Below are 24,723 nucleotides of genomic sequence, written 5' to 3'. Positions count from 1 at the left end.
TACAAATATCTTTTTGTCCACACATTTCAGAGTTTCCATCTTAAATTTCAGTTTCCGTGATATTACTCATTACATCAGAGTGAAACTCATGGATTAAAAATGTTCAGCTGCTAGAGAAATCTGTTATGGGAGCCATATTGTTCAAACTGTAACCATATTGTAAACACCTGTACCTAGTCATTTTTTTAATGTGATTAAACTAGAGCCTGAGGAATATAGTATTTTTAAGACCTCTAAAAATTCCCTGGAAAGTGACAATTAATCTACCAGCATCTGGAAAGAGATCAGAGTTCCCCTATATTGGAAGTTGGAGTCAGCACTTATAACTTTTTTTTTCAAAGGGTTTTTGTCCAGTTTGCATTTATCAGATTTTAAAACATGATGAGTTGTAAATGTTAAAAAAAATGAAAAGGCAGAGCTGACACCAAGACTTTCACTGGGATGGACAAGGTATCAACACAGGAATGAGTATATCAGAGGGACAACTCGGGTTGAAAGCTTTGGAGATAATGTTAGAGAGGCAAGCCTGAGATGAACATGGGACATGTGCGGGCTAGAGAAGTGATAGTGGATTTATTTGACAAAGACTGCTTGTGAAGCTGCAATGCTGGAGGAAAAGAAAGACCACAGAAAGTTCATGGATTTAGTGAACAATGATATGCAGGCGGTTTTTATGACAGAGGATGCTTGGGACGGATGATCTGATATCCTCGTGTTGGTGTTGTTCCCACATCATCATAATAAATGTTGTTCCAGGTTCGATATTGCAAGTGACCAGGATACTGCTGAAATGCAACAAATTCAAATTGCTGGATTGGCAGACAGAGGCAGTTTTTCGCAAGTTAAGTAGATTTTTTTTTAAGGTGTTTTTTTCCCCAAAGTCGCAAAAGTATGATGTCACAACAATGTGATTGGTCACTTGCAATGTTAAACCTGGAACAATATTTATTATGATGATATGGGAACAACACCGACACGAGGATATCAGATCGTGCGCTTGGGCCAGCAGGTGATGGAGGCAAACGATCCACTGTTCCATCCCTTAGAGCAGGGATGGGGGAACTCCAGGCTTCAAGGGCCGGTGTCCTGCAGGTTTTAGATGTGTCCTTGATCCAACGCAGCTGATTTAAATGGCTAAATTACCTCCTCAACATGTCTCCAAGTTCTCCAGAGGCCTGGTAATGAACTAATCATTTGATTCAGGTGTGTTGACCCTGGGTGAGATCTAAAACCTGCAGGACACCGGCCCTTGAGTTCCCCCACCCCTGCCTTAGAGTTAGCAGCTGGAAGAGGAAGTGCTTCTTGTGGTACATCGGCAAATGTCAGCTACCAGTGTACAGTGTACAGATAAATTAATCAGGCTCAACCTAAAATGTTTGCAAATGTTCGCCGAGCATTGAAAGGGCTCCTTATATTTTGAAGGTTTTAATTTTTTTATTTAAATTTTTTTATTTCAAGAATTAAACCAAAGCAACTGTAAAAAAATAAATAAAAAATGCCTGACTAATAACCAGCTGTATTACATATATCATGCACCAGTATTGGTCCAGTAAGATCTTCTGCTCTTTTGCTGAGCCTCCATATTGACGTGTCAAAGCAGCAAAATATTGTTATTAAAATGACTATATTCCTTTTCCAGGCTTTTGTGCAGTCTGGCTTTTTTTTTTTCTTAACCACTTAATGGCACCACAGAATAACTCGTAGTGCTTTATTCAAGACTAAAGAAGTCTGTTGGATGACTTTTTCTTCTTTTTGAGCAAATAATGTTGGATCTGATGCTCTCGAGGCCTTAATGTCTTAGAAATTATTTAAATGTTAAAAATAACCCTCTGCTTGTAAGATCCTAAATGAAATATTGAACTATCTGATCTGAAGCGTTGTGGTTAGGATGAAGTGGAGATGAAACTATATTTAACTCAGATTAGAGTTTGGTCTGACATGGATCACCACACAGCATTATCTAATAAAAGCAAACAAAAAGTTGATAAAAGACAGCTCTTTGTTTGTTGCTTATACTAGTGGCTGTTTACTCTGTCATGGACACAAATTACTTTTCTGCTATAATGCCAACTCTTGAATGTGCCACCTAACTGGAGAGCCTGGGAGCTTATGATTTACACTTCATGGAAAGGTCTTTTGGCAGACAAACCTAATGTTTCAGTGACATTAAGCCATCGTCTAAACTCACAGCGCATTGGCTTTTCATCATGGAAACAGTCCAAGACTTTATTTCTTCATAGTGCCTAAAGATGTTAAACTACATATGGGGAATGGATTTGAAGACTTCTGAAGCATTGCTGTCTCGGTCCTCCCTCTGTGTTTGCCTGTGTGAGTCTAACTGGCAGAGAGGGAGGAAAATGAGGGAAATGCGAGAGACAAGACAGCTGTATCGGATCCCCAATTAGGAGCTACCACACACAGAGACCAACCTGCACGTACACTAATGCATGCACAATCGCACACATGCAGACAAACGCACAAGTTCTGACAGAACTCGCACAATTTGCAAACGCAGAGGACGCGTACATATACATAATGTATATAAACACTCTTGGATATCCTGGAGAGATGCAGAAATGATGCACGTTGGTGTGGGTGGGAACTGTGGTTCAGAAGACATCAAACGGTGAGCATCCATAGGCTGACTGTGTTCCACAAGGGAATGAAAACACAGATCTGATGCTGTGAGGGCCCTCTGAGGACTGTCATTAACACTTCACTCACACACAGACAGGGTTGCACACAGATTTTGTCAAGCCTGCCAAAACGGGGTGCGTTGAGTTTCGTATCGACATCCCTCCTTAAATCTCGGCAGTCTAGAAAATGCTGTCAATTTCAGTGGTCTTGGCAAGGATTCGGAGGAGTTTCCATGTGTTGAGGAAGACACATGGCTCATCCTTGAAAGACTGTCATTCTAAAAGTCAGCTCTACCCCCCACCAAACTAACCCAGACTGATGCTACAGAAAGACATTCTTCTCTGGCTTAGCACAGTGTTATTCAGCTTTGTAGCATTTCTATGAAGCCAAAGAAAACAGATTTTAGGTTAGCTCAGTGTCCTCCAGCGGAGATGTGTCTTCCCCTTTGGATTGCATGAACTCTTTGATTTCAACCAAAAGTGACAAAAAACGAAGCAAAATCCGTCCCCTGCTGAGTCATCGGATTTCCGTATGTAGTAGCAGGTCACCATATTCAGCTGACAGCTCCTTCAATAGCACCTTGAATGTTCTGTGCTGTTTAGCTCTGGAGCGGATGCTGTTTATGATCTTCACGACGGGAGTCATTACGTGCTCGAAGCCGATCACCTTTGTGCATAACGCCTGCTGGTGAATGATGCAGTGGTATTGCATGAAGTTTGGGAACTCTGTGTCACCTTTACAGTGAGCGATGAATCCTGTATGTCGGCCGATCATAGCAGGAGCCCCGTCGGTAGTCACTGATACCTGCTTTTCCAACGGTACCTTTTTCTTCGCGAAAACTCCTTCACCGCGTTATAGATGTCAACTCCCTTCGTAGTTGTCTTTAGCGGCAGTAGTGTCAGAAGTTCTTCTTTTGTGGAGAAACCATCAAACACCATCCGGATAAAGACCATCAGCTGTGCTGCACTGCTGCTGTCCACGGACTCGTCACACTGGATGCTAAACCACCTGCACTTTGCCAGATCCTGATCCAACTGATCGGCCAAGTTCCCGGACATAGCCGACACTCTTCTAACGATTGTAGTTGCCCCCAGCTGGACATCGGAGAGAGTGGAGATTATATCGTTTCCATATTTCTCGTCTTTAAGCATAGTTTTTGCAATTATCATCATTGCTTCTTTGAAAACCTCCCCGTCTAAAAATGCCTTCTTTTTCTTAATCATGAAATGTGTAGCTCTAAATGAGGCTACGGTTGCTTTTTGGGAGGTTTTTTTTGCTCAAACCTGTCTTTAGCTCGCGGGCTTTTTCCACTCGCAGTGTGCTGCCCTTTGGGTAGTTAGCATGGTAGCTTGTGTGACACGTTCGGAAATGTCTCTCCACGTTGTGCTGCTTTGCCGTTGCCACAGTCGCCCCGCAAATGAGACACACCCATGAATCTTTCACAGTGGTAAAAAACTCTTCCTCCCATTCACTGTGACAATGATATGTTTTCTTCTTCTTCTTTTTTCCGCCATTTTTTCCTTATCTCTTCACCTTTGCTGGTCTTCACGGCAACTGTTTCCATGGAGACCAGCTAGAGCTCATCTAATATTTAATAATAATTTTTTTTTAATATATTTAACAAATTGACACCAATGCAATTGTGATTTAAAAAAAAATGGCAAGAAAAAATAAAAATAGATGCAGCTAACTGGTAAGTTGTTATGGTGAGCTATTTTTAGAACAGGCCCGCGGGCGACTCATGTGGTCCTTGCGGGCGACCTGGTGCCCGCGGGCACCGTGTTGGTGACCTCTGGGTCAGAGAAATGGCAACTCCCTTGCCCCAAAAAGCCCAACTAAGAGCTACATCTGACTCCACAGGCCTCAGTTAGTGTGTAAAATGCTAAAATTTGTGACAATACAATTAGGAAAAAGCCTGAACTAGTGTGAAAGGGTTTCCAAGAAAGAGCCTCTTCTCCCTAAAAAGAAAATGACAGCTTAGATTTACAAAGTCGCATCTGAAGAATCCACAAGATTTCTGGAACAAGACTTCTGTCCTTTGGACAAGCAAGACCAATATAGAGATCTGTGGCAAATCAGCACAAAAACCTCATACCAACTGTCAAACACTGTGGAGAAGGGGTGATGATTTGGACTTGTTCTGCAGCCACAGGACCTGGGTATCTTGCAGTCACTGAGTCAACTATCGAGTCCTCTGTATACCAAAGTATTCTAGGGTGAAATCTGAAGCCGTCTTTCTAACAGCAAAAGCTTGGCCCAAATTAGTTCATGCAACAGGGCAATGATCCTGTGCAAAGTAGGAAATCTACAACAGAACAGTTAACAAAGAAAAAAATTAAGATGTTGCAATAGCCCAGTCAGTCCAGACCTCATCCTGACTGAAAAAAGAGAGCTGTGCATAAACAAATGTCCACAGACCTCAATGAACTGAAGAGACTGAAACAGTCATACAGAAAATGTATTTTGTTTCTCTTTCCAAAGTATTTTGTTAAAGGACTCTGTGTAATAAGCCTTGTGGTGGTGTTCATCTGAGGGTTGTCTGAAACCTTAGAATTAATAAGGGTATGTTTTTTCTTTTGGCTCACCGTGACTTTTCAGGGATTTAACTCAAACTTCTAGCCTGTAACCTGTCAATACAAATTTACTTTAAAATACAGTTAAAATACAGAAAGAACAGAATAATTGACAATGAAAATAATAGGTGTAACCCTCCATTTGGTGCTTAGGAAATAGAGAAAATAATCTAATTTCTTCTAATGAAAGTTACACATGTAGCCGTAGGTTATACCAATTTATTTTTTTTTGCTTCCTGGAGAATTACTTTAAATTAGAAGTAAAATTACATCCCCAGATATTTTTCAGAACAAATTTCTCTATTTTTTAGGCACAATGGAAAGTAATTGATAAGGAAGTGCTGACCTTTCCTTTCTGGCTCCTTGTAGTCTTTTATTGGTATGTTTTAAGTATTTCAGTAGTTTTTATGGCTCTCTTACGTGTCATTGCTATTGATTGAAGTGTAGGTCGATGTTATTTGACTCCAGGTTTCTGTTGGAATCAACCAAAATGTTCCAGTTGGGACTTGAAGAGGACATTCTGCACTTTCCTCTCCTCTTATTCCATGATCTAAAATTTCCTCACTTAACCATCTGATCTGTTATCAATACTTTTTTCCATTTCTTCTGCACAATAGTAGATTGTTGTAGCTGTCTGGATAAAATGAAATGTTGCCATTGAATCACAGATTTGGATGGTGCATTGTTGTTGTAATAGGACATTTCCCTAAGGCCATGGCGTCATCCTCTCTCTTCTCCTCTCCTCTCGCTAACCTGCGTAACTACAGAGGGAACAGGTGGACATACAATCTGACAATAATGTACCCAAACATGGAAACATGTTTTTTGTTTTCCTCTTTTTGAAATTAGACCAGTGCGACCATTTTTTATTTTTTATTTTTATTTTTTTCCCTCTTCAAGATTCATAGTGTAACTACCCAGGCACCCCCATCCCCCCACACCCCCGCTGTCCAGAGTCTGGATATGTTTCAGTCTTCTGCTGGGAAAAACAAGTTGGCAAAACACGTGGATGATGTATGAGATCTTTGACATGGATTCAAACTTCCACAAACATACTCTGTCACACACGTAATTACACCTACACAAGTATTTGCATGCTCAAGTGTTCGGTCACATGCACTTGAGTCATGCTGATGTAGAAGTCACTGAGAGTTGGTCTTGCTATTGCCAGATGGTGTGTGTAGTGTGTGTGTGATTACTGCTTTGGTGTAGGTTTTTTCTTTTCTTTTTGATCTGTGCCGTTGCGTATACGTGTGGGCGATTAGCCTTGTTTTCTTCAGATATAGATTTAAATTGCAGGAATGAAAATGTGTGAAAACTGAGTGTTGTTCAAATGTTTGATTTTTGACAAAAACAGTGATTTTTCTCTCTGCCAATTGCGAGATCATACGCTGCTCATCTGTCATGTTAGGTGTGATAGCAGTCCTTTAAAGCCTTTTTTCCTGTCCCAATAGAGTTTGATATGAGGCTGTCAGGCGAGCTAGACTCGGTTCTCTTCTTCTTAATGACAGAGTTGGCTGACAGAGACTCTCCTGATGCTGACAACTAAATGATCTCTTCTTTATTAAACACCTCTTACTATCTCTCCATCTCCCCCGGACTATCTCACTTCCTGCTCGCCTTGAGTATCTTTTTATCTTTTGACTGACTGCTCTCCCTCTCCTTGTCTATTTCACATTCCTTAGTCTCTCCAACCCTTCCACTGCTTTTCTTACCTCCTTTGCTAGTAGGAAGCTTCTGCATTGTTTTCTCATTGAGTTGTTTTTGCTTCTACCTTCATTGTTTCCCTTTTTTTTTTCTTTTCTTCCCATCTCTCAAACAGAAGAGGGAATATACTTCCATCCTTTACCTGGGGCTATCAGCCAGTCTGCTAGCCAGTCAGCGAGCTTGTCGGGCAGAGTGTCAATCTGTTTGATAGTCACTCAGCCAGCCAGTCAGTCATTGTGCACCAGTGTGAAAACATTAATTAAAAGTCTCATCCACAAAGCCAGGCAGTGATCCAGGCTGATCTCAACAATTCAAGCTTTCTGTCTTCGTCTTTTTCTGACTCTACCTTCCTTTCTGTCTCTGTTATCCTCTCTCTTCATACCTTCTCAGCCTCTTTCTGGGTTTTGTCTGTTTCTTTCTCCTCTTTCCTTGAGCACTAAAAGACTGGTCTGATAAGAAACATTATTAACTTCTTTCTGAGAACCCAAGAACAGAAAGCTCGAGAATAGAAGTGGGATGTGGGGGGAAAATAAGGAAGTAGACAAAGAGAGAGGCAGAGGTGTCAAACATAAGAGAGTAAGGTGGTGAATCGGACAGGAGACATTAAAAGTTGGTAGAGGGAGCAGATGGAGGGACGGACTTTTTGTTCCTCCATCTGCTGGATGGAGGTTGTGTGTCTATCTTGTTAATAATTCTGACGCAAGTCATCCTGTGGTGACCATTTCGTGTACATATTTTGTGGTAGTCCATCACTGCGTTGTTTCCTTTGACTGGACCAAACTTGTGACTCAACGATAGACCAGAATTATAACCCTGCAGCTCTGCCTGCAGCACAGCTAAATATTTACCCAAGACTCAAATAACTAATATTGATCCAGATGTTAAAAATGGGCCAGCAGCAAATCAGAATGTTACATTGTTGTTGTTTTTGTTTTGCAGATATGGGAAAATTGTCTCTACAAAGGCCATCTTGGACAAAAACACCAATCAGTGCAAAGGTGAGTGAGTTTCATTCTACTTGTTTCTGCAAGGATGCAGTATCTGCACTCTACTTCACAACCTCAGGTCTTGATTTGATATTTAAGTCTTTTTATTTATAGAGACCATTTCCTTTACTTAAACACCGACAGTGTAAGTCCATGTGTTGGAGAACACACGGCCGCTGACTATAAAGGCCATGTTATCCTTTAATCTATCGTAATAATGCACTTCTAGAGAATCTCTATTTTGCTTAACTTCACCGTGATGATGATTTCAGGATTGCTCTCTAATGATACTCAGAGTTGAGCGCATTTTGAAAGCAAGCTGTTGGTATTGTTGTCGTATGCAAAATCAGGATGGGGAACACCAGACAATAGACACAATATGTTTCAAATCGTCTCTGCGGTAAACGGGGCTCACTCAAGTGTCCTCTGATGAGGGTCTGCTTGATTGTTAGAGTGGTCTGAACAAAGCACTAATCAATATGATTGTAGTCGTCTGTTTTGAAGAGGCACACAAGAGCGTGCGTTCAGAATGATTGCTGCTCATCTGTCAGAGCTGTACTCAAAGGTATCCTGACACGGTTTAGGACAACAGCACAAAGGTCCTGTAATCACAGTTTCAGGTTGGACGGTGTGAGTGAAGGAAAACCCAGACTGATTGGTTCTGATAGGAGAAATGTTAATGTGAATTTTAAGTCTTCATCTGTGCTGATTACTTAGGATAAAATATTTTGATTCCACTCCTGCTTGTCTTAACATAATAATGGGAAAACCAAATCTCAGTAAGGCTCCTCTGGAAAGTCTTTTACTTCGCTCATTATCTTGAATCTTTCTAATTGGCTAGTTATGTAAATCTTAAACTTCATCTTGCTGCTACCTGCTTCACCATCACATAATCAAATATGGCTTGGGAGTCTTGAGCGCATATTAAAATGCCTTTCCTGACTGCTTTACAGCACAGCCAAAGGAAGGGAAGAAAATTCTATAAGTCCAGTGATAGTTATCAGTTATTCTTTCTCGGCTCATTAATTTTTGTCATTGGTGTTTTGTGAAATGAGTTTTTCAAAACCTGTTTCAGTATGGCCTCCAGTTCATAATTGTGATGTCTGCCAATTATGTCTTCGTGTTCATGCTTCTTTATAGTATGGAAAAGTTATCATTTTTGATCGTACTGCACGAGTGCTTACAAATTAAATGGAAAACGAACGTAATTTCTGCTTTCAATTATATTTCCTGGATATGGGTGATGATATGGTTTCATTGTTCACCAATCCCAGGCAAACACAGTTTATTTGAAAGTCTAAAGCTTATTAGTGTTTACCAGTGCTGTACTTTTGTATAAAAATGCTGTTAGGAGCACGTCAGTGAGCCACGATATTGGGTGAGATCTCTCTAATGGATGCTGACACTCTGTTTCCAACCTGTGCACATCTGGTGCTCAAATACATCGGCTATGTATCAATCCATGGTAGAAAGTAGTCCACAATATAGATTTACACCTATTATAAAAACATTGTGGAAAAGCTGTTTCGGCTAATACAATATGTTTGTGACTTGGGTTTTAAACAACCACATGGGAAGATAAAAAATGATTAAATGAACAGTTATGTATTGACTTTTCTTTGCAATAAATAAAATAAAAGACTAAGATTAATGCCACATGGTGTCAATTTTGACTCATTGGCACTTCATTAAATATACCTGTGCATCTGCTAATCAACTCGTATCCAATCGGTCAATCACATGGCAGCACCTCTATGCATTTATGCATGTAGACGTGGTCAAAACAATCTGCTGAAATTGGACCCAAAGATGCTTTACGAAGAAAAGGGAGAAACGTGATTTAAGTGTCGTGTTGTTGTTCAGACAGGTTTTCTAGGAATTTCCATTCAGTTGTCTTTAAGGTTTCTAGCAAGCAGTCTAAAAGAGAGAAAATAGCCAGATATTGAGCTAATAGACAGGCAGCCTAAACCTAAAACAACACATTGAATGTTAAAGCAGATGTGCAAGAAGACCACACTACCCATATGGAAAAGAAATAGTAAAAACATATATGATTTACTCATGTATAAATCATATAAGCCTTACATGATTTACTCATGAAAGTGGCCACTTTCTCATTACTTTCATATATATTTTTTAGTAAGTATACAAAACATACAAGTTTCATTATATGATTTTTCAAGGGATTTTATGTGTGTTCACTCTTGTATGCTTTTCATACAAGTTTCATACAAGACAGATAAAAACTTTATAAGATTTATATATATCTTTTCCATATGGGTATGCACCACTCCTGTCAGGAAAGAACAGAAACTCGGGTTACATTTTAAACAAATAGAAGATTGGAAAGATGTTGCCTGAATACTCTCGATTTCTGCTTTGACATTTAGGGGATGTGGTCAGAATTTGGCATAAACAACATGAAAGCATGGATCCATTCTGCCTCGTATCAACCGTTCAGATTAGTTGTTGGTGGTGTGATGGAGTTGAAGATATCTTCTTGGCACACGTTGGGCACCTTAGTACCAAGTGACAGTCATTTCAGTGCCACAGTCTACCGGAGTATTGTTGCTGACTATGCTCCATTCCTTTATGACCACAATATACCCATCTGCTGATGGATGCTTCCCGCTGGGTAATGTGATATGTCACAAAGCTCAAATCATCTCAAACTGGTTTCTTGAAGATGGCAATGACTTCATTGTGCTCAAATGGCCTCCACAGTCACCAGATCTCAATCCAATAGAGCAGCTTTGGGATGTGATGGAGTGGGAGATTTGTATCATGGATGTGCAGCCAACCAATCTGCAGCAACTGTGTGGGGCTATCACATCTCTGTAGAATATTTCCAGCACATTGTTGAATCTGTCCCAGTGAAGAATGGATGCATTTATAAAGGCAAACTGGCCTTCCCACTACTAATAAGGTGTACCTAATGAAGTGGCTGAGGTTGGACCCTATTACTATGTGGGTTTTATATTTAGAGTCCAGAATTTGTAACTGCACAGACTTTTATTTCTCTTCTGGGTTCAATTTCAAGTAAGATAAAAAGTTTAGTGAATAAAATTTTATTCTAATAAGAATAAAAGTCAGACTGTGACTTAACAGTCTGACTGTTAAGTCACTGATTTTTTGCAACGTCAGTTAATGGCTTCAGACCAAAGAAGACAAATTGACAGCTTGTTTTAATCACATTCACTCACATTTTGTTTGGCACTGTTGACTAATCAATCCAGAGAAAAGTTCACGCAGCTCGTTGCCTGTAATAGTCAGCATGGGAGGTAAGAGCATACACGAAGCTGGTGTCTTTGTTCCTTGTAAAAAATGAATAAATAAAAATTACATTTGAAAACTTGCCACCCTGTCCTAGTTATATTGCAGACATGACTAGGGAAACTAAACATGAGAGAAACTTTTTTCAGAATGCAATCACTGTACAACAAGCTATGAACTGATGCACAATATTTAATGCACAGTCTACCATAATACACTAGCTGCAGCAGCATAGGCGATTACAGGCTGTGGCTCTCATCAGCAATTTCGCTGCTTGTGATGTAGACTTCATACATCTTTTAGCCAGTTGTTAACTCACAATGAAGGAGTTTCATTATCAGTCGGCCATTAGAGTGCCTTACAACCGGATAAGTGTTGGTTTGATTGCAAAGGCATTCAGTAGGGACAAGATAAGTGCTTAGCGTGACTAAGAGAGTACAAATTGGCACAGAGAGCTCTCTTGGAAAGGGAGGGATGGATGGGTGGAGGCACAGAGAGGTGGAGGGACGGGGTAAAAATAAACTGGGGCTGACAGAAAAGGAAGGAGACCCTTTGAAACTGATGATTTAGCAGACAGCCTTTTCTTTTCAGGAAGACTATGCAGAGAGCCAGAAAGCATGAAAAATGTACTCAAAGAGACAGGTACATAAATAAAGCCATCTTCCCCTGCAGTCCGAGGAGACGCACAGTTCGATTGGTTTGCATACTTTTGCTGTCATGCGGAACCATGTGATCTCAGTTTCTGTGATGTTTTTCTTGGTCTTTATCCCTGAAAAATTGATGTTTCATCTTCAGGGCAATGTAAATATATTGTTTGATGCCATGAAATGAGATGCACTGTTTTTAGAATTACTGTTTAATTAAGTAAACAAAGAAAATAAAAGTTTTACTTTATTCTCTGAAATAAAAGTATTATGTTTGTAGAGTCCTATGCTTTGTTGGGAGCTCGGTGTTAAATACACTGGCAGTTTTGTTGTTAGCGGGATCTCTGAGGGAGGGAGAGTGTATGCTGCACAGGATAGAGGAAGGGAGAGGAAACCACTAGATTGTAAAGGACTTCCATTTCCTAAAGCAAGCACCCTCCCTCTCACTGTCTCTGTGTCTCCAGTAGAATCCCCCCCTCCCTTAAAATTCAGTCTGCCTGTGCCTCTCGCTTGCCCTCTGTTCCCATCTCACTGCAACCCCCAAATTCCTCCATTGCTTCGTCTCTTTCTTTGAGTTCCTTGTGTTTCCTTGTGTACTCGGGCCATTAGAATATGCTAACCAAGGCCAGGAGCTCAGGAGATTGGATTGAATCTAGTGGTGTTTGTGTGTTCATGCTCATATTTATCTGTCCTTCCATCGGTGTCTATGAATCATTTGTGCATGTTTGTGTGCACTTTATCACTTTTTGTATTATCACAAGTGGAATATTTGTTGGAGTGACCACAGAGGAGAGGGTCAAGTGCACAAACATGAATGATTAAATGTTTTAGATTTTCAATTTTTGTTATGTAGACTTATAACATGTGTTCAATCACATTCACATTTTGTTTGAATAGAAAGCACACAGTCTTTCAGTTAAGATTTGGCATCTCAGGACATAGTAAAAATAACATGGTCCTTACACCATGTAATTATTTAACAAAAACCTAAACCAAAATGCTGCTTTCATTAAGAGAAACTAAGACTAAAAAATCATTTGGAATTGATCATGTGATCATCAGTAAGTGAGAGCACACCTATAAAAGTAGTTTGCTGGTCTGGAGCATTCAGATCTGTGTGTGTGTGTGTGTGTGTGTGTGTGTGCGCGTGTGCGTGTGCGCGCAGTGCCAGCAATCTGGGAATTATCCAGACAATTTGACATCCATTAATCTTCAGTGAGAAAAATTTACAAGTGGAAAATATTCAACAGAGTCACCAATCTTCCTAGGAGTGGACCTGCCGAATGCACCCCTATTCACCTCAGACTGTGCAATTCTGATAGAAACTGCAAAAAACCCAAGAGCTGCATCTCAGTCTCTACAGGCCTCAGTTAGCATGTTAAAGTCAAAGTGGAGACCTTTGGCCATAATAATTTGTTTGGGCAAAAATCAAGAACATCATATGACTACTAACGCCTCATACCAGCTGTCAAGCACAGTGGTGGTGATTTGGGTTTGTTTTGCAGCCACTGTGTCAACCATAAACATTTGTATAACAAAATATTCAAGATATTAATGTGAGGTCAAATGTCCAACAGCTTAAGCTTGTTCCAAATTGGGTCATACAAAAGACACCAACAAATCTACAACAGAATATCTGAAAAAGAAAAGGTTTTTCCGTGGAGAAGTGGAAGTCCAGACCTCAACCTGAAACTGTATTCCTCCAGAAATATGCAAGAGACTAGTACAGAAAAGGATTACTTCAAGTTAGTCAAGTAACTGTTATTCTACCAGAGTCATTTTTACTTAGGTTATTACTTAGGTAACAACACAGTTTAATATGTTAAACCTGCTATGTAAAAACCTTAGAATTGAGATGCTCTTTTTGGGGGGTGGGGGGGGGGGGGGGGGGTACTTTCTTTTTACCATGACTGTATTGTATGATTTACAAATTACAAAGTGGACAGAAGTTTGTTGTATTCACCAGCAGAACTGTCCATCAGCTTGAAAGGCAGGCATATGCTCGTCAATTCAACAAGCGTCCAGGCTTCTGAAGTGTCCTTGAGGACGACAATGAATCCCTACCAGCTTCTAGGATGCACTCTGTCACTGATACTTGACCTCAGACCTCGCTGGAGAGAAGGCCAAATAGATGTTCAGAAAACAGAACTCTCCTTGAGTGATGAATAGATTCAAAACAAATGGCACATTCTCTTCAAGGCTGATGTTTTGTCAAACCTAACCAGTCAGTGAGATGAGCACTTTGAGGAAAAAAAAAAACTGTCTCCATCATTCTTGCTTAAAGGAGAGTGAATGGTGCCAGGGCTGAGCAACACACACCTGTGCTAGGAGAATAAAATGCACACTAATTCCCTGAGGTCTTTAGATGTAAGGACCAACTTAAATGTGCAAGGCAGAGCAAGATTACACGCCAACAACTACAACTCAGTATTTTATTTACAGAGCGCGTACAAGGCTCCTGAGACACACTCTTGTGCTACTTTAGCACAAGAACGTGTTGGATATGAGCCTCTGATCAGTAAGTCACTGTAAACAGAACGGCTTCAAGGAGTGACTGTTGGTTACATTACAGATCAGTCTGGTATTTGAATGCTGTAAATATGATTACACCCAAGTTGCTTTCTTTTAACTCTGTTTAATGTTACTACCATAACTTTACTTAATATACTAGTTCATAATACATAGATTATATATAAAGCATAATATATAGGTTAAGAAATCAAATGTAAATCATCATATTAATGCAAGAAACAGGAATTAGATGTAATCATTAACACCAGCTTAATTGGCACTAAAAACACAATTTTTCTTATGTATAATAACTTATTCTTTTTTTCTCAGTTTTTCACAGGGTTTGCTGCAATGATTCTGTAAATTATGTGACACAAATAGTAACATTTTTTTAATATATTATCGCAGATGGGTCCAAAAGGCTTTTAAGACCACACTTTACTAATAGTGGGTTTTTATATAGATCTGGTATACTGTGGAGCTACCTGCTGCTGTGATAATAGACAAACCTAATGAATTTCATTTTTAATTATTACACAAATGAGATTTTTTTTAAAAAGATCTCGATAACTGCGCTACAATAAATGAATTCAATTTGAAGGAGTCGTGTTTCCATGATTTTATCAGGCCTCGATATGCGTGAGTGTTCAGGCAGGTGTTTGTCTTTCTGGACACATTTTGTCAGCACAAAAGCATCACAGTCATGGACGTGCGGTTAACGTCACAGTGAAGGCTTAAAGTAAAGATGTTGTATAATAACTCACTGGTGTTCAGATCTAAGTTAATCAGAAAACTAGTGAGTGAAATCATTTTACACACAGCTCTGATTTACAAATGTTGTCATTTCTGCCCATTGAAGCTCCAGTTATATCAACACAGCTGTGCTATGCTGATGACGCTGAAGATGTGCTGTCGAACAAAGGGTCTCAGATTTGGATTAGTGGTGACTGACTTAACCAGTTTCACATCTGCTTTGGGTTTCCTCCCCCCACTAATTAAATGGACACTCCAAAATTAAGCAGCACCCATTATAGTTAGTGTGAGAACTGATATGGAACTTTTCAACATTCCCTGGAATAAAATGAAAGCATCCCTAATGCACAGCTGACAAATACTGTGTGCGCAATCTCAATTAGTGGAACTGTTTCAGAGTGGCACTAATTAAATAAATATAGATTTAAAAAGCAGTCAGTACTGCTGTAGGTAGCGTGGATATTTGCATGCTTGCATATATTGTGTATCCATCTGTGTTTGCCACAGAGGCTAATGTGTGCACATCACGTGTGTGTTCCACAGGAAGAACTTGAATGTGTTTGTGTAACCCTATTTAGGCTAAATTATGAGTTTCTCATTAGCAACAGTATAAATATTTGTGTGTGCAGTGCAGATCTTGCTGTGAAAGCAGCTTGCTGCCTTTGAACAATAAAATATCATCTGCTTATCAGCAAAATGGAGCGCATTTCCAAACCCTGGAACAGACAGACAGACAACAACAGATGTTAGGGATGAGGCGTATGCGTGTTTCCAGCGTTCTTATCATGTTTACACTTAGGATTGTGGTAAGTGAGGCTTTTGACATGTGGATCATTTAACTGTGTTAACATGCAGCCCACTCCATACCACAGCTAGAATTTCAAGGCTTTTGTGCTCCCCCCCCCCCCCCCCTTTCCCCCCCCTCTTCATGCATGTTTCATACAGATATACAGTCAAAATCACTCACACAAGCATTTTACAGTTTTCTTCACATATGCCTCACGCAATTGCATCCAAGCTGTCTGACACACTGCAGACAGAAGTCTTTCTTTCCTTTTCCATTTTTTTTTTTTTTTTTTGACATCTCACTTAACTCGGCCCCATACCCAGTAAAAGAAAATTAGATTATTTTGTGTGCTCCTTCATTAGTCAATCTAGATTCACAGAGCTTCAAATTAAATGGATATCATTGTACATTTTACTTTTAACTTATTAATTTGACTTGAGCAAAGGTAACTTCAGCTGTTGCAAATGCTGCAGTAATTGTATGTTGCATGAGTTTTTGTCTTTTATATATACTGCAGAGACATTCAACACTGATCATTACTTAAGAATATATGTATGTATCTCTAGTGTTTTGTTTGAGAAGTCAGATACAATACAATGGAAGTAATTAGAAATACCAGCTTTTTTTAAAGATAATTCTGATTTCTGAATCATGGGGTTACTTAACCTTTTCTTATTTCTTATTCTATTCTTTCTTTCTTATTCTATATGTTAAATTTGACCTTTTAAATACAGTTTTTTTTTGTTTTTTTGCATATTCAAATTTCCTTTCTGAGAAATGTAACTGACAGCATACACATACAATACACTTTTCTTCAATGTAGAATTTTACTTTAAATTACTTTAAAAAATTATTAAACCTGACAATTTCTCCCAAACTGCAGTAAGTTACAGGATCCTCTCTCAACTGAAAATGTAGTAACTGTACACCCAATGTTGCTTGGCATATTTTAGCTTATCAAACAAAAACAGATGCAACAGATTTTATATAACATAACAAATGTCAGTTATTTGCTGGACAGTAGCTTTTTGGTTGATTTTTCATTTATAACCTGTGATCTATAATCTACTTCATAGTCAGTAACAACCCTTGTTGCACATTGTTTTTGATTTCTTTTCTGTGAGTTTCAATATTGACTTTTAGGGGCAGGGGAAAATCTATTAATTATCAAGCTATTTTGCATGGCAATACAGTGTAAATACCAGGAGACAAATAAATTTCTGTTAAATATGAATTTCTGTCTACATAGACAACAACAGATATGCGATTCTCATTCTCAGTTTATCACAGGTAATTGATATATTATCAGAAACCCATTGCATTTTTTTTGCCAACTTGACCCCATTCAATTACAGACTGATATCAGACCCATAGCAGACTGTCTGTCTTATGGCAACGTATAAGGCGTGCTTTTAAAACAGTGTTGGTTCAGTGCTTGACAATCTAAAATGAGACAAACTGAAATGAGATCTTTATCTTCTTGGATAAAACAGATACTAACAAAGTTAAACTTTGGGGCACTGTGATAAACGTATGATACTATAATACTCAGCATATCAAGAACTGTTAAAAATCACAATAACATTGGATTGTGAGTGAAGTATTGCAGTAAGGTATTGTGAGATGCCCGGTGCTTCCCTCCTTTGAGGTGGATCAGCTAAACCTAAGTGACACTGGGTCATATAACAGGACAGTGGCAAATGTACAACAGAATGACTGAAAAAGAAAAGAGCCGAGGTGATGCAATGGCCTAGTCAAAGTCCAGACCTCAGCCTGGTTGAAATGCTGTGGCAGGACCTTAAAACAGTTGTGGACCACAGTGAAATGAAAGACACTGTAAAGAACACCGGACCAAAATTCCTCCACAGAGATGTGAGAGACTGATGGTGATATAGAAACTGTTTGCTTCAAATTGTTGCTGTGAAAGGTACTGAAGAACTTGGTTTTTCACAGACCTGCACAGAGCGCTGTTGAAGTTTTCTTTTTCACATAACTAATCTACAGAGACTGTACAGTGAGCAGCTTTTAGTAGTGTATTTCAGTGCTGTGTTGCACTGAAATACACTAAAAATCATTACAAAAACATGGATCATAAACATGGTATAGTTATTGTTGTATCACCAGTTTTCTTCTGTGCAAAAATGCATTCAAAGGGAGAACTAGCAGCTTTCATTAAATACGTGACCTGACTATATTTCGACATATTTATTGCATTAATGCACTGAAAACACAGCCTCAGGTCTGTGATAGAAATCAGTAGTGAGCTTCCTCAGCACTATTCAGAACTTTACCCATTCCTGATTATTTTTTAATCATTTTTTTCTTTCCTCCTTACCATCCACCATCTTCCTGACACTTTCTGCATCTGTGTTACTTCTGTTGTGTGTACAGGGTATGGTTTTGTGGACTTCGACAGCCCTGCAGCAGCTCAGAAGGCTGTGGCCTCGCTCAAAGCCAGCGGAGTCCAGGCACAGATGGCAAAGGTAAGCTCCGTCACACGCTCCAGTCTGTGGTCTGATTAACTTGGCGGTGTTGGTGTTGATGAGGTGGTGTTGTAACTCCTGAAGAAAACGGATTATAATAGATGGTGAGATTACTTTTTTAATAGCTTGCGATGACATAAATGAGATGATCAAAACTTTTGCCGTGACCGCTTGGTTTACACGCGAGTAATACTTTTGGGTTGACTCGAGACTGACAGGTGCAGGTTTGCTTGAGTCGGTTTGAGATTACTGATCGAATTAGTCCTGGAGTTAATTTTTTCATGGCAAACAAACAAAATGACGCAGATTAAGGCTTGACTGCCTTCCTACATTCCCACAATCTTTCTTTACTTTTTGGTCTTATGTGGCCCTTTAGTAATGCTCTGTTTTATTTTCAAAAACGTGTGTGAAAGACAGATGAGATTAGAGAAAGTGGGTGTTTGTTAAATTTATATCCTTATGTTAGTATATCTTATAAGACTGCATAGTAGCAGGGAACACGCCTATCTTTCTTTTCTCTTAAGGAAAGCATGCAGGTTAATCTGCAGTGTGCGCATGTGTGCATGTTAGAGGACAACAATGCTGTGACGAAACTTGGACCTAACCAGCACAATCACATTATCCTGCCTGAGAGAAAGACAGAGAGACAGTGAATAGCCTGTCTTGTTTTCAGATTCATTAAAGCTGTATTGCTGCATACTTCCTTTTCTAAATGAGAGAGGAGTGCAATTAAAAATAGGCCAGTCTTCAGGCACCAAGAGCATCCCATTGAATTAAACAGCAGCAAGCCTTTGAGCCACCTTTGCCTTGCTCTTCTATTAAACCTCTTTTCATTAGACTTCCATCTCTTATTTTGTTCGTAACGGCTTAGGGGTGGTGGGTGGGGGGGTATTGGGATAGGGAGGAGCAGGGTTGATGTGTTTAGCTGTTATAGAGGGGAGAACCCTCGACTCCTTGGAGATTGAGTTCTCTGGAGGGATGGAACGGAGGGCAAAGAGTCCATTTCAAATGAAATTACAGACTTCTTCCAGTTTCATGAACTAATTATGCAGAAGAGCTGCTGACGTCCCACATAACTTTCCCAGATCAGTGAGCAGTAAATAAATCTTACAGTCTTAAAACACTGATGGAGGATGTTCCATCTCAAGCCTAACCTTGAACATTTTGTAAGTTGAGCAACTTTTTTTTTTAAATTAGAGAGACTGACAATTGAAAACTTATAGCAGTACAATGAGATTTTGTGTAGGCTAGCTGAGACGGTAAGCTTTGATGTTGCGTCTAATCTACAAGATAGTTGAGTCTTTCAAACAAAGTGAAGGGCGGAGAGAGAGAGAGAGATGATCAGCTTGTTTTAAAGAGGGATGAAACATCTAAGACAAATATTACCTATTTTGGGGTTTCGGGATGTTTGGATAGCGTCACTACTGAGCCAGTGCTGGCCTTAAATGTCATAGCATCCAATCTGCAAAGATAAATCTAGCCAAGCATGCCATATGCATATTACGTTTAAATATCTGAAAACATATTCTGTGTTGAAAGCAATTGTTCAGATAAATAAAGGCAGGCTTATAATCCCATATTGAGAACATAAATGGTGTGGGATATTTCATGATGCTCCCTGAAGCTCTTTACGTACATTTTTCCTACTTGTATCAAAGTCTCATAGTGTTGATCTATGCAGCCTATACAGTATAAAAATTATATCTCACAACTTTATATTCTTATTTTATAGTTACTCCCAGCTACCAGGAAGCACAGAGGCTTACTATATTCTGATACAGTAAAAAGCATGAGATCTACTGCCTTTTAAAACTGATTGGAAGAGACTTGAACATAGTAACTGGGGATAGAATAGGTTTTGAGAGGAAGTACTATATCATTGACCTTGTTTGGAAGGATGAATAAAAAAAAATGAATCTGTAGAGACAAGAAGAGCATGGAAATTGCTTATCTGTGGATCTGGTTCTTAAAATATCTTTTCTCTTTTCCTTTCTTTATATTAAAAAAAAGGAAAAGGCAAACATGATTGTGAATCTACAGATCCCAGGATCTAGGTTTTGCTTAACTTCCTCTGCAACGGTATAAATAGTTAAAAGTTGTGTTGTATAAAAAACCACTTTTAAGAGCCATTGTTGGACAAATAAATCTACACGGGAGACGAGATGATATGTCATAGATGTAAGCATTTGTGCCTACAGGAGCTCAGAAGAGAAATGGACTACACCACATAATGCTTATAGCCATCCCTAGTGTTATCTGCGTGTTTGTTTAAATGCCGAACCAGCAGTTTGGTCAGTCAAGACAACGAATCAGAAATGTCAGACAGGTTTATACACATGACAGACGACAGAAACGAATCAATGGGCAGCAGGAAAACCAAACACGGGAACCATCATGCTGCATGTCAGATAATTTAAGAGATGTAGGGGGCTTGTGCTGAGAGGTTGCATTTAGGGCAAGACGCTGGAAATAGCTTAAAATAGAGCTGGAAGCAGCAGTATATGTCACAGTGTAAGCAGTCTGTGTTAGCCATGATTACAGTAACTTCCTGACATCACTCATGAATTAATTAGAGCACAGTTGAAGCAAGATTAGACTGCTAGTGTGTATATAACTGGATTTACTGCGAGAAACCTTTATCCATTAAACCCTGCAGCTTGCACTGACATCTTCTTTTGTAGCAGGTGCATGCTTTGGTTGTGAAATAAATGAGACGAGAAGAAAACACAGCAAGCCAAGATGAGAGAAGAGACAAGAAACTGTGTGTATGTGCGTGTGTCCTATACTCACTTCCTCAGTCTTCTTGGTAATTACTGTTGACCTGAAAGATGATTACTTCTACAGCTGTACTCCCTCACGCTCTCGCCAGCTCACTCACAGTTAGTTTTTCTGTCTCCCAGCCTCATTCTTGCTTTCTTTTTGTAAGAGTATCTGTAGGTTGAATCCCCCTAACATTATTACACAGAGTACAGCGAATGATTTAAATTCTAGCTCTGATTTTTAACCAATATGTGAATCGGTGCTTCTCTGCATTTTATGCACTACAAAATGTTTTGTGAAAAGCATGTGTAGCCCTGTAAGAACATTCAGCAATGTGAAAGTATTGAATATTAACATTCATATCAGGGCATTATTTTATTTTGCAAACACAAAATCACCTAAGCCCGTGTGTGTGTGTGTGCGCGCGTGTGTGTGTGTGTGTGCGCGTGGGTGGGTGGGTATATAATAACAGTTACACAGGGCCAAGGTCACTATGCTAATTAGAGAGATGGTACTACTGGCAGTGACACTTCACACCTCCCTCCCTTATTCTCTCCCTTCTTTCTTCTCCCCTCCACTTTGTCCTTGGCACCTCCTGTCTTTGTATTCACTTCTCTCTCTCTCTTTTTTAACCCCCAATCCCACCATTTAATCCTATTTTAGGGGTTGGTTTAGTTGCTCCCCGCGCGCGCGCGCACACACACACACACACACACACACACACACACACACACACACACACACACACACACCCCCTCCCCATTTCCTCTGTTGTACATTCCCCCCAAACCGTGTGTGTATGTGTGCAGCAGGTGCTGCAATGCCTCCTCCAGAGTCGTTAGTTACAGGGTTGAGAAAGGACAGTGTGTGAAGGGTAGAAAGAAAACGGGCACTCGTAAAGTTAACGACACTGGTTGACTGTCATTTATCTGCCTCTTTTTTTTTTTCTTTTTCTTTCTTTCATTCTTTCTTACCTTTCTTCCTTCGCTCCCCCGGACTTTATTTACTGATATAAACGGTGTGTGCAAGCTTTCTTGCATGTGTACTGCTTTTATGTGGCTGTCTGTGTGTGTCTGACAGCTGAGGTTAGTGATGGGAAGAGGTGGCCAGCAGGACCAACTGAGACATAAAATAAAGATGAACCAGACAAAAACACATACACAGGAAGACAAGAGCATTTCTTTTTCCCCCCACTCTGCTTCCTGCTTGTCTATCACTCTGTTACCCGTTTGTTTCTAACCTGTTTGTTTTTTTCCTCTTCTTTTTTTTCTTTCAGCCATTTGTTTGAGTGTATTTTTTATTTTGTCAGCCAGATATACAGTAATACACCTGAATACTTTCACCAGCCAGCACATATAATGTAAATGTTGGTGTTATTCTGCTTTGTAAAGAGCAGCCTGTGACTGAAAAGCCGAGTTTTAAATTGAAAACCCTGGGCTAGGTGATAATGGTAATGTTCCTTTCTTCTGTTGTAAAATCTGAAGTGACCCATCTCTTTAGAGGACTCTTCTTTTTATAAACTATGTAGATTATTTTTGAATACACAGCTATGACAAAGAAGGTTGTCTCTGTGCAGTTAAACAAAATGTATTTGGATTCTCTATTTGTGTTCAGAGATATCAACTATAATATTTCTATATTCTTTAAAAAAAAACATGCCATCAACTTGCATTGCAAGTTGCTCAGATCTGAGTGGTTAAGGATGTTATAAAGCTGAATTTACTGTCTTTTTGTTAGACCTGACAGCCCCTAGCCAAACAATAGCAGGAAGAGGACATTCAGGAGGAGGACAGAAAGGAAAATAGGAATGGGAGGGATCCTAGTGAGTGAAACCCAATCGAATTAAATGTAATCTGGCCTGAATGTGCACAACCATCAGCTGCTTTCCAATCATATTAACCCTGCATTACCATCCCTTGGCTTTGTGTGTGCGCGTGTATGTGCATGTGTCTTTTTATGTTAGTGTGCGTAGAGGGTGATGGGAGAGAGATGTAGGAGTTAAGTGGATAAGTGAGAAAACAAAAGAAAGAGATGGACTGGATGGGGGAGAGAGCGTGAGAGGCAGGGAGACTGAGAGGAAAATGAAGATGAATATAGGTGTTTGGGTGATTAATGCGCCGCTGTTGCATTGCTAATGAAAAAATATTTCTCATCATTACAGTAATCATGATAATTCCTAGTGACACACAACAGTTTCTTCATTTTACTGCTTTACTAAGTTGTGTATTATGCCATCAAAAAAGATTACTTACACAACAGTAAATGTTAGAGTACTGAAAACAGAACTGAAGTCTTTTAGTATATGAGCATAAAGAGTACACGAGAACACGTATACTGTTTTTGGTAGAGACCTTTATAAATCTGTATAATGTCAACGTTCTAGTTGAATAACAAAAATGGTAAACATTGAAGATGTTAATAAAACATAAGTGACTCATTATCCGTTCGTGACATTTTTTTTCTCCCTCCTCAGTGTACAGTACTGCTAAAGGATAGATTGCAAGAACCTGAGGTTATTGAGCTTATGCAATATGCAGCCGCGAAGAGCATTCTTTCGAAAGGCCCTGGCTCATAAATGCTTCATTAACAAAAGTAATATCAGTAAAATGCTTGCCTTTTTTGAGATGGCAGAGCAGGCAATAAAAACAGAGGATACTTTTTTCTTTTGTGGCAAACTTGTTGCTGCTTACACCAAATGCTGCGGCTTAGATAATGCAAATGCTGTCATGGGTTGTTCTGTACTGAGTCCTCCATAGGTCTTTTGATGAGACAACTGAAGAGGGTGTGTGTGTGTGTGTACACATATGTATGTATAGATCAAAGTCCCTGGTTGTTAACTTAAGTTATTAGCTTCATAACTTAATTTGCTATATGTTTTGTAGTCTCTGTGGGCAGCAGTAGTAGTTTTTCCCAGACATCTTACCTTCCTCACAGCAGATGGAGCCACATTTTTGATGTGGCTCCATACAACACATGCTCTTCCTGACACAACCTTCTTAGGGATTTGTTTCCTCCTATTCTCAAACTTGGGATCTATCGCCTGTTGTGTAAATGTACAAACCGCTGCACTATGAAGCTGGTGTAATGGCCAAGAAAAAGAATAGCAAGGTGCTTGTGACTGGGATAAATTGTTGGTTGGCCACTGATTGCACTGATTTATTTTCACATTTGGTGACCAATTGCAAGTATTTGTGGACCAAAGCGATTCCACAGGTGGGAGGCCACTTGTCTCTAAACAAGCACTATCTGACTCTGATGATTTGCAAATAATTGCCATCTGATTTATAAACGCAGCCAGTACATTGTAGTAAATCTGAGTCACTTTGAAAGAGAACTAAAATAGAGCGAGAGCGTCATGGAAATGGAATCAAGCTAACAATCATGTTTGCTAACATCAGTACAGGTTGGGGATGAATTTGAAGTTTGTCATGTTTAAGAAGACAGTCAGTAAAGGATGGATTCCCAAGCAAATGCACGATTTGTTTGGTGGTGAATGAAAGCATTACATCTTCATAGCCTCATATTTCAGCAATGGAATGCAATCAGCTACAGCAATAACATGTGAAATTATATTATTTTAGAGGAACTGCATAATACATTTCAAGCAAT

The 24,723-nt window shown here is 39.5% G+C and overlaps 1 protein-coding gene across 4 annotated transcripts in view; it reads left to right on the top strand.

The window, feature by feature from the left end:
* LOC101473661 (RNA-binding motif, single-stranded-interacting protein 3) overlaps positions 1–24,723 on the top strand; it is a 162,620-nt gene that overhangs the window by 82,470 nt on the left and 55,427 nt on the right. For all 4 annotated transcript variants that reach the window (XM_023153964.2, XM_014410855.2, XM_004568057.4 and 1 more), the window contains 2 exons: positions 7,857–7,915; positions 18,263–18,354. In XM_023153964.2, the coding sequence (XP_023009732.2) occupies positions 7,857–7,915; positions 18,263–18,354 (151 nt within the window). The remainder of the gene's footprint in view (positions 1–7,856; positions 7,916–18,262; positions 18,355–24,723) is intronic.

Source organism: Maylandia zebra, linkage group LG11, assembly GCF_041146795.1.
Source record: "Maylandia zebra isolate NMK-2024a linkage group LG11, Mzebra_GT3a, whole genome shotgun sequence".
NCBI classification, from domain to species: Eukaryota; Metazoa; Chordata; class Actinopteri; order Cichliformes; family Cichlidae; genus Maylandia; species Maylandia zebra.
The sequence above is the reverse complement of the archived record's forward strand: the minus strand, read 5'-3'. Positions and strand labels throughout refer to the sequence as shown.